Here is a 10,769-nt window from a genome sequence, read left to right as displayed (position 1 = left end):
GAGGGCCAGGAGATGCTCCTGGGACTGGGGAGCTGAGGGTCAGGAGATGCTCCTGGACTGGGGAGCTGAGGGTCAGGAGATGCTGCTGGGGGTGGGGAGCTGAGGGTCAAGGATCCTCCTGGATTGGGTAGCTGAGGGTCAAGGATCCTCCTGGACTGGGGAGCTGAGGGCCAGGAGGTGCTGCTGGATTGGGATGCTGAAGCTGGGAGACTCCTGAACTGGGGTGCTGGAGGCCTGGGATGTGCTCCTGGCCTGGGACGCTGAAGGACCAGGAGACGCTGCTGGATGTGGAGACCTGGGGGATGCCCAGTGGGTGCTGTTTGGGTGGGGGGGGAGCTGGGGAGGGGATTCCCATCTCTGGTGGGATGAGAGCCTCACAGCCACCTTGCCCCCTGCAGCTGAGGAGGAGTCTGGCAGCTTCCACGTCCTGCTGAGCGTGATGCCTGTGCTCCTCATGCTGCTCATCTCCTGCCTCGCCATCTGCCTCTTCTTCTACAACAAGAAGAGGTAGAGACCCCCACCCCCCCACCTCCCCCACCCCCTCCCTGCACCCTCAGGGACCAGAAGGGGCCACCAAGCCAGGGCTGGGGGGGGGTGGGGTGGCATCGTGGCTTGGTGCCCAGCCCCCTGAGTGGTGGCCTCCTGCTGCAGGAGCAGTGCAGGGTACCCCGGGGGCACCCTCTACGCCTCGGTCAACCCTGAGTACTTCAGCGCCTCTGACAGTGAGTGGGGGGCAGGGAGGGGGAGGGCTCTGCTGTGCCCTGCCCTTTGGGGTGGGGGGGGAGGGAGGGAGCAGGGGACAGGGAAAGGATGGAGATGAAGATGGAGGTGGAGATGGGGATGGAGGTGGAGATGGGATGGAGGTGGGGATGGGGATGGAGATGGGGATGGGGATGGAGATGGGGATGGAGATTGGAGTTTGGAGATGGAGCTGGGGAGAGATGGAGGTGGAGATGATGGAGATATAAATGGAGGTGAAGACAGGGAAAGGATGGAGTTGGGGATGGAGATAGGGATGGGGATGGAGATGGAGCTGGGGAGAGATGGAGGTGGAGATGGAGATGGGGATGGGGATGAGCATAGGGATAGGGATAAGTATAGGGATAGGGATGGAGGTGGAGATGATGGAGATAGAAATGGAGATGAAGACAGGGAAAGGATGGAGATGGGGATGGGGATGATAGAGACAGAGATGGGGATGGGGTTGGAGATGGGGTTGGAGATTGGCGTTTGGAGATGGAGCTGGGAAGAGATGGAGGTGGAGATGATGGAGATGGGGATGGGGATAAGGATAGGGATGGGGATGGAGGTGGACATGATGGAGATAGAAATGGAGATGAAGACAGGGAAAGGATGGAGATAGGGATGGAGATGATGGGGATGGAGATGATTGGAGTTTGGAGATGGAGCTGGGGAGAGATGGAGGTGGAGATGATGGAGATGGAGGTGGGGGATGGAGATGCAGTGTACCTGCTGGTGCCGGGGCCGGTGCCAGGGCGGTCCCTGCCGGCTCGCAGTGTACCTGCCGGGGCCGGTGCCGGTGCCGGTGCCAGGGCAGTCCCTGCCAGCTCGCAGCGTACCTGCCGGGGGCCGGTGCCGGTGCCGGTGCCAGGGCGGTCCTGCTGGCTCGCAGTGTACCTGCCGGTGCTGGGGCCGGTGCCGGTGCCGGGGCGGTCCCTGCCGGCTCGCAGTGTACCTGCCGGGGCCGGGGCCGGTGCCAGGGCGGTCCCTGCCGGCTCGCAGTGTACCTGCCGGGGCCGGGGCCGGTGCCAGGGCGGTCCCTGCCGGCTTGCAGTGTACCTGCCGGGGCCGGTGCCGGGGCCGGTGCCAGGGCGGTCCCTGCTGCCTCGCAGTGTACCTGCCGGTGCTGGGGCCGGTGCCGGTGCCGGGGCGGTCCCTGCCGGCTCGCAGTGTACCTGCCGGGGGCCGGGGCCGGTGCCAGGGCGGTCCCTGCCGGCTCGCAGTGTACCTGCCGGGGCCGGTGCCGGGGCCGGTGCCAGGGCGGTCCCTGCTGCCTCGCAGTGTACCTGCCGGGGCCGGGGCCGGTGCCAGGGCGGTCCCTGCTGGCTCGCAGTGTACCTGCCTGGGCCGGGGCCGGGGCCGGTGCCGGTGCCAGGGCGGTCCCTGCTGCCTCGCAGTGTACACGCCGGACGAGTGGGAGGTGTCCCGGGAGCGGATCACGGTGATCCGGGAGCTGGGGCAGGGCTCCTTCGGGATGGTCTACGAGGGGCTGGCCCGGGGCTGGTGGCTGAGGGCGAGGAGACCAAGGTGGCCCTGAAGACGGTGAACGAGCTGGCCACGGTGCGGGAGCGCATCGAGTTCCTCAACGAGGCCTCCGTCATGAAGGCCTTCAAGTGCCACCACGTGGTAGGTGGGCAGCCCGGGGCGGGGGGCAGAGGAGGGGGCGGGGGGGGGGATGTCAGGGGGTCCAGCCCCTCACCTGCCCCCTCCTCTGTGCCCCCCCCCAGGTGCGATTGCTTGGGGTGGTGTCCCAGGGCCAGCCAGCTTTGGTCATCATGGAGCTGATGACTCGGGGGGACCTGAAGAGCTACCTGCGCTCGCTGCGCCCCGACGCCGAGGTTGGAGCAGCAGCTGGAGGTGTTGGGGTTCCTCGAGTTGGGGTTCCGTGAGATGGGGGGCTCCCCAGGCTTGGGGGCTTCAGGCTGGGGTTCTTCAGGTTTGGGTTCATCAAGTTGGGGTTCCTCAGACTTGGGGTCTTCAGGTTGGGGTTCTTCAGCATTGGGGTTCATCAAGCTGGGGTTCATCAAGCTGGGGTTCCTCAGGCTTGAGGGCTTCAAGTTGGGGTTCCTCAAGATTGGGTTCTTCAAGCTGGGGTTCATCAAATTTGGGTTCCTTGAGTTGTGGGTTGGATGGATTCCCCCCAAAAAACTTTGTTTAGAATCTCTCCTTCCCCTCCATGTCTGCCATGATTCCATCACTCCATGACTTCATCACTCCAGGTCTCCATGACTCCCATCATTCCATGTCTCCATCACTCCATGACTCCATGTCTCCATCATCCATCACTCCATCACTCCATCATTCCATGACTCCACCATTCCATCATTCCATCACCTCATGACTCCATCATTCCATGACTCCATGACTCCATCACTCCACTATTCCATCATTCCATCACTCCATGACTCCATCACTCCATCATTCATGACTCCATCATTCCATGACTCCATGACTCCATCTCTCCATCATTCAATCACTCCATGTCTCCATCACTCCATCATTCCATCATTCCATCACTCCATCATTCCATGACTCCATGTCTCCATCACTCCATCATTCCATTACTCCATCACTCCACCATTCCATGACTCCATGACTCCATGTTTCCATCATTCCATGACTCCATGACTCCATGACTCCATCATCCCATGACTCCATGACTCCATGTCTCCATCACTCCATTACTCCATCACTCCATTACTCCATCACTCCATCACTCCATCATTCCATGACTCCATCACTCCCTCCCTGACTCCACCACTCCCTTCCTAAGCTCCAACTCCCCCAGGCGGCCGCAGGGGACCCTTCAGCCTCCCTCCCTGCACCCGGGGGCCGGGGGAGGGGCTTTGGGCTGCTCCTGCAGCCTTTAACCCTCTGTGCCCGGCGCAGAACAACCCTGGGCTGCCTGTGCCCTCGCTGAGGGACATGATCCAGATGGCAGGGGAGATCGCCGACGGCATGGCTTACCTCAGCGCCAACAAGTTCGTGCACCGCGACCTGGCCGCCCGCAACTGCATGGTGTCCGAGGACTTCACCGTCAAGATCGGAGGTGGGCGGCACACGGCGGCCCGAGGGCGCCCCCAGGGGGCGGCAGGAAGAGTGCAGCGGCAGGTCGAGGCAGAGAGGTTCTCCTCCTCCTTCTCCCCGTCCTCTCTGCTCTGCCCTAGTGAGAGCTCAGCTGGAGCCCTGCAGCCAGCTGAGAGCTCCCCTGGAGCCTTGCAGCCAGCTGAGAGCTCCCCTGGAGCCTTGCAGCCAGCTGAGAGCTCCCCTGGAGCCTTGCAGCCAGCTGAGAGCTCACCTGGAGCCCTGCAGCCAGCTGAGAGCTCCCCTGGAGCCTTGCAGCCAGCTGAGAGCTCACCTGGAGTGCTGCAGCCAGCTGAGAGCTCACCTGGAGTGCTGCAGCCAGCTGAGAGCTCACCTGGAGCCTTGCAGCCAGCTGAGAGCTCCTCTGGAGCCCTGCAGCCAGCTGAGAGCTCCCCTGGAGCCTTGCAGCCAGCTGAGAGTTTTGCAGCCAGCTGAGAGCTCTCCTGGAGCCCTGCAGCCAGCTGAGAGCTCACCTGGAGCCTTGCAGCCAGCTGAGAGCTCCCCTGGAGCCTTGCAGCCAGCTGAGAGCTCACCTGGAGTGCTGCAGCCAGCTCTGGGCTGTCCAGTTCAGGAGGGACAGGAATCTGCTGGAGAGAGTCCTAGGGAGGGCTGTGAGGGTGATGAAGGGAGAGGGAGCACTGGCAGGAGAGGATGAGAGAGCCCTGCTGGGAGTGGTTGGTCTGGAGAGGAGAAGGCTGAGAGGGATCTGATCAATGTCTATCAATAGCTGAGGGCTGGGGGGTCAGTAAGGAAGGGCCAGGGCCAGGGCCAGGCTCTGCTCACTGTGCCCTGGGCCAGGGCCAAGGGGCAGTGGATGGAAGCTGCAGCCCAGGAGGCTCCACCTCAGCCCCAGGAGGAACTTCTGCCCTGGGAGGCTCCCCAGAGGCCTGCAGCAGGCTGCCCAGGGGGGCTGTGGGGTCTCCTTCCCTGGAGCCTTCCCAGCCCCCCTCTGGAGGTGTCCCTAGGGTGGGGGGGAACCTGTGCTGGGTTCTGTGCCCCTGCTCTGCCTTGGGGGGAGGTTAGGGCTGGAAGCTCTCCAGAGCTCCTTCCCAACCCCTGGCACCCTGCGAGGCTGTGACCCCCCCCCCCAGCCACCTGCTCCTCAAGCCTTCCTCTTGCCCTCCTCTCTCTCCTGCCCCAGACTTTGGCATGACCAGGGACATCTACGAGACAGACTACTACAGGAAAGGGGGCAAGGGGCTGCTGCCAGTCCGCTGGATGTCCCCTGAAGCCCTCAAGGATGGCATCTTCAACACCCAGTCCGACGTCTGGTAGGTGCTGAGGCTGGAGCCAGGGTGGGGAAGGTCTCTCTCTCCCCCTCCACCCTCCCTCCCACCATCTCCCCCTGGCTGAGAGGAGGTGGTGGTGGTGGTGGTGCTGTGCCCCTGGCAGGTCCTTTGGGGTGGTGCTGTGGGAGATTGCCACCCTGGCCGAGCAGCCCTACCAGGGGATGTCCAATGAGCAGGTCCTGCGCTTCGTCATGGACAATGGGGTCCTGGAGAGGCCTGAGAACTGCCCTGACAAAACTGTGAGTGAGGGAGGGGGAGACCTCCCCCCACCCCCTCTCCTTCTCCTCTCCCCCCTCCCCCACCAGGATACAGAATCCCCCCCACCTCCACCCCCCCCGGTGCCAGCGTGGTGATGGAGAGCATCCCCTGCACCCCCGGGCTCCCCCACTGCCACCAAAGGGGGGCGTGGGGAGAGGGGGGCAGGGAGGTGCCCACCCCCCCCAGCTCCACAAAGGGCCAGGGCTGAGCCAAGACTGCCACCAGATGTGCCCAGCAGGAGCTGGCATGGACACAGACCCCCCCCCCCAGTGCCAGCATGGGGAGGTGGGAAGGGACCTCCCCTACCCCTGCCCCAGCAGGGCTCCCCCCAGGGGGGCACAGTGCCCAGGGGGGGTTGGAAGCTCTCCACAACCTCTCTGGGCTCAGCCTGCTGCAGGCCTCCAGCAGCCTCCCCCCCAAACAGCTTTCCCCCTCCTGGGCTCCCACTCTGTGCCCCTTGGCCCTGGGCACCCCTGGGCAGATGCCAGCCCCAGCCCCTTGCCCCCCCCCCAGCCTTCAGCTCCCCTCTGGGGCTGCTCTCCTCCAGGCTCTCAGCCCCAGGCAGCTCTCAGCCTTTGCTCCAGGTCCCCTCAGCACCTCCCCAGCAGCCCCCAGGCCCTCTGCAAGTGGGGAGGGGGGAGCCCAGCCCTGGCCCCAGGCCTCCAGAGCTGCCCTGGGGGGAGGGCAGAGAGCAGAGGGGCAGCAGAGCCTCCCTTGCCCTGCTGCCCACCCTGCCTGCCCCCAGCAGCCCCTGGGGGGCTCCTTGCTGCCTCCTGGGCACCTTGTTGGCTCCTGGGCACCTTCTTCCCCCCCCTAGGCACTGCCAGCTCCTTCTCAGCTCCCCCTCCCTGCCCTATCCTGCCGCAGGAGGTTGTCCCTCCCTGGGTGGGGGGTGGGCAGCACCCTCCCCGTGCCCTGCTCGAACCTCCTGGAGCTTCCTCTCCCCCCTCCTCTTTACCCCTGGCCGGGTCCATCAGCAGCGAACCGCTCGGGGTGGGGGGGTGGGGGGTCGGGACCCCCCTCTCCAAGCCCCACCGAGGCCCCCTCTTTGCCCGCAGGCAGGAGCTGATGGCCCTCTGCTGGCAGCAGAACCCTCGGCTGCGCCCTTCCTTCGTCCAGCTGCTGGAGCGCATCAAGGACCACATGGCCCCCACCTTCCGCAGCCTCTCCTTCTTCTACAGCCCCGAGAACCACCGCGGGGGCTCGGCCGAGCCCGCAGACCCCGAGGCGGAGCAGACCCCAGGGGAGGAGGAGGAGGAGGAGGAGGAGGAGGAGGAGGAGGAGGAGGGAGGAGGAGGAGGAAGAGGAGCCCCCTCCCTCCCTCCTACCCGCCCCCCAAGGACCGCGGCGGGGCTCAGCTTCCCAACGGGACAGCCTCAGCCTGAGCCCCCCGGGGGGGGGTGGCCGTGGACTCTGAACCGCCTCCCCCCTCCCCCTCCCCTAAATCGCTGGGGGGGACCCCCCCCCCCACACCCCCTAGCCCCCCCTCTCTCTCTGCCCCCCCCCCCCCCCCCCAAGTGCTGGGACCCCCCTCCCCACACACCCCCGAGCCCCCCCCCCTCTCTGCCCACCCTCCCCCCCCCCCCCCCCAAAGTGCTGGGACCCCCTCCCCCACACCCCCGAGCCCCCCTCTCTCTCTGCCCACCCTCCCCCCACCAAGTGCTGGGACCCCCTCCCCACACACCCCCGAGCCCCCCCTCTCTCTCTGCCCACCCTCCCACCCCCCCAAGTGCTGGGACCCCCTCCCCACACACCCCCGAGCCCCCCTCTCTCTCTGCCCACCCTCCCCCCACCAAGTGCTGGGACCCCCTCCCCACACCCCCCGAGCCCCCCCTCTCTCTCTGCCCACCCTCCCCCCCCCCCCCAAGTGCTGGGACCCCCTCCCCCACCAGGTTATTTATTGGCTCCGGGGGGTGCAGGAGACGATGCCTGGGGGGGAGGGGGGGGAAAGGGAATAAGGAGGGAGGGAAGATGGGGGGGGGGGGGAGGAGGGACCCCCGGGAATAAATCGCGAGGGGGGGGGGGGGGGCGCAAAGTGGAGGCGGGGGGAGAGGCTGAGAATAAATTGGGGGTGCACTAAAACGGGGGGGAGAGAGGCTGGAAGTCAATTGGGGGGGGTCCCAAAATGGGGAGGGGGAGAGAGTGGGAATTAATTGGGGGGGGAGAGGGTGGGAATGAATTGGGGGGGGGCTCAAAACGGGGAGGGGGAGAGGATGGGAATGAATTGGGGGTGTCCCAAATTGGCGGGGGGGGGAAGGGTGGGAATGAATTGAGGGGGGCCAAAACGGGGGGGGAGAGGGTGGGAATAATTGGGGGGGGGTCCCCAAAATGGGGGGGGAGAGGGTGGGAATGAATTGGGGGGGGGGCAAACTGGGGAGGGGGAGAGGGGTGGGAATGAATTGGGGGGCCCCAAAACGGGGGGGGGAAGGGAGTGGGAATGAGTTGGGGGGGGACCCAAATTGGGGGGAGAGGATGTGAATGAATTGGGGGGGGGCAAAATGGGGAGGGGGAGAGGGGTGGGAATGAATTGGGGGGGGGCAAAATGGGGAGGGGGGAGAGGGTGGGAAAGAATTGGGGGGGGCCCAAAATGAGGGGGGGGAAGGGTGGGAATGAATTGGGGGGGCCCAAAATGGGGGGGGGAAGGGAGTGGGAATGAATTGAGGGGGGGCCCAAAATGGGGAGGGGGGAGAGTGGGAATGAATTGGGGGGGGAGAGGGTGGGAATGAATTGGGGGGTGCCCCAAATTGGCGGGGGGGGGAAGGGTGGGAATGAATTGGGGGGGGCAGAGGGTGGGAATGCATTGGGGGGGGGCCCAAATGGGGGGGAGAGGGTGGGAATGAATTGGGGGGGGGCTCAAAACGGGGAGGGGGAGAGGGTGGGAAAGAATTGGGGGGGGAGAGGGTGGGAATGAATTGGGGGGGGTCCCAAAATGGGGAGGGAGAGAGTGGGAATGAATGGGGGACCCCAAAACGGGGGGGGGAGGATGGGAATGAATTGACACCCCCCATATCCCCCTCCCCCCCTGCCCCCCCCGGCACTGGGAAAGGTTCATTTTGGGGGGGGGGGGGGAAGGGAAGAGAAATAAAACCGAATGGAGCTGAAGCTTGGGCAGGGAACTGCCTGGGGGGCTGGGGGTCCGGGAGGGCAGAGTGGGGGGTCCGGGGGGGGGCCGCAGGGCTTCCCCCCCACCCTAGTCCCGGGGTCAGCATCCAGGGAAAGCTTTTTTTTCGGGGGGGGAGGGGGAGTGGGGGTCGAGGTTTCGATCCGGGGGGGGGGGAGGGGAAGAGAAGTAAAACCGAAAGGGGATGGAGCTTGGGCAGGGGAAGAGTCCGGGGGTGGGGGGTTTCGGGGGGTGGGGGGTTTCGGGGGGGGTGCCACAGCGCCGCGGGGCTTTCCTCACCCCCCCCCCCCCTCCCCAGCACGGCGATCAGCACCAGGGAAAGGCTTTTTTTAGGGGGGGGGTTTCGATCCGGGGGCGGGGGGGGGGGAAGGGAAGTAAAACCGAATGGAGATGGAGCTCGGGCAGGGAACTGCCTGGGGGCTGGGGGAGGGGGTCCGGGGAAGGGGGGGGGGCACAGAGAGCCGCTGGGCTGTCCCCCAGCGCCCCCCCCCCCCAGCGCATCCCAGTCCCAGCTGCTTCCTCTGCTCCCCCAAACCGGAGGAGGTTCAGGGGAAAAACGTCAAAGGAGAGGAATTTGGGGGGGGGGGGAGGGAGGGAGGGAGGTGGCAGCCCCCTGGGAAGCTCTGCCTGGAAAGTGGGGGGGGAAAGGGAGGGTGTGGGGGGGACACGATACCAGGGCTCGGATAGGGAGGGTGGGGGTCGTCTGAGGGGGGGGTCGTGACTCTCTGCGGTTGGGTTTGGTTGGATCTCTAGGGAGGGATGAGGCCACCCCCCCCCCCGCCCAGAGTGGGAGGGGGGAGAGGGATGGGACCCCCAGAGTGGGATGAAGATAGGGATGGGACCCCCAGAGTGGGATGGGGACAGGGATGGAGACCCCCAGAGTGGGATGGGGACCCCCAGAGTGGGGATAGGGACCCCCAGAGTGGGAAGGGGACAGGGATGGGACCCCCAGAATGGGATGGGGATAGGGATGGAGACCCCCAGAGTGGGATGGGGACAGGGATGGGACCCCCAGAGTAGGACAGGGACCCCCAGAGTGGGATGGGAACAGGGATGGAGACCCCCAGAGTGGGATAGGAACCCACCAGAGTGGGATAGGGACAGGGATGGAGACCCCCAGAGTGGGATGGGGACCCCCAGAGTGGGATGAGGATAGGGATGGAGACCCCCAGAGTGGGATGGGGGACAGGGATGAAGACCCCCAGAGTAGGACAGGGACCCCCAGAGTGGGAAGGGAACAGGATGAGGACCTCCAGGAGGGGATGGGGACCCCTCCCCCAAAGTGAGACCCCCTCCCCCCCCCAGATGGGGATGGGGACCTCGCACAATGAGAGCTTAGGGTGAGACCGGGGCAGGGGCTGGAGACCCCCTCGAAACCAACCCACCCAAACCTGCTGGAACCCCCAAACCGGGGAGGGGTCTCCCAGCCCCTCCCGCTGCTCCCGGCTGCAGGCTGGGACGGGAGACGGAGCTGGGAGGGGGGGGGCTGAGAACGGGCGGAGCTCAGCGCACTGCTGAGCCCCCAGCGAGCTGCCTGGGGGACAGGCGGCAGCTGGGTGGGGATGGGGACAAAGAGGGGGAGGGGGGAGGGGGGTCCTGACTGCGGGTGACAGATGGGGACGGGGCCACTGTGCGCTAAATGTGGCCCCCCCCGGTGCCTCCAGCCCCTCTGAAGCCCCCAGGCAGGGCTCTAGGCAGGGCTGTAAGGGGGCGGGGGCGGGGGTCTGGGTCTAGGTAGGGCGCTGCGGTCTAGGCGGGGGTCTAGGCGGGGGTCTAGGCAGGGTTTTAAGGGTGCGGGCAGGGTGGGTCTAAACGGGCTGCAGGCAGGGAATCAGGGGGGTAGGAATGGTGTGAGGGCGCGGGCAGGGGGCTGGGCAGGGGGCTAGGCAGGGTTTCAAGGGTTGCAGGTAGGGGCTAGGCAGGGGTGTGGGCATCTTGGCAGGGTGCAGAGAGGGGCACAGGGGTCCGGACAGGGTCTAGGCAGGGCGTAAGGGTGCGGGCAGGGGGCTAGGCAGGGTGTAAAGGTGCGGGCAGGGGGCTAGGCAGGGCGTAAGGGTGCGGGCAGGGGGCTAGGCAGGGTGCAGGGCTCTAGGCAGGGTCTAGGCAGGGTGTAAGGGTGCGGGCAGGGGGCTAGGCAGGGGGCAGGGCTCTAGGCAGGGGTCTAGGCAGGGTGTAAGGGTGCAGGCAGGGGGCTAGGCAGGGTTTAGGCAGGGTTTAGGCAGGGTGCGAGGCTCTAGACAGGGTCTAGCAGGGTGCAGACAGGGGCGCAGGGGTCC

The 10,769-nt window shown here is 65.9% G+C and overlaps 1 protein-coding gene across 1 annotated transcript; it reads left to right on the top strand.

The window, feature by feature from the left end:
- Nucleotides 1-239: 239 nt before the first annotated feature.
- Nucleotides 240-10,166, top strand: LOC137459651 (insulin-like growth factor 1 receptor). The gene is given in 11 exon segments (XM_068170444.1): nucleotides 240-309; nucleotides 399-507; nucleotides 652-722; nucleotides 2,139-2,240; nucleotides 2,243-2,367; nucleotides 2,469-2,579; nucleotides 3,631-3,790; nucleotides 4,967-5,096; nucleotides 5,218-5,353; nucleotides 6,459-6,719; nucleotides 10,158-10,166. Coding segments are annotated over 11 exon segments (1,284 nt in total).
- Nucleotides 10,167-10,769: the final 603 nt, after the last annotated feature.

This window comes from Melanerpes formicivorus, unplaced genomic scaffold (genome assembly GCF_026170545.1).
Source record: "Melanerpes formicivorus ecotype bairdi unplaced genomic scaffold, bMelFor1.0.p_v2 SCAF_386, whole genome shotgun sequence".
Taxonomy (NCBI): Eukaryota; Metazoa; Chordata; class Aves; order Piciformes; family Picidae; genus Melanerpes; species Melanerpes formicivorus.
This window is presented reverse-complemented; position numbering and strand designations above follow the sequence as displayed.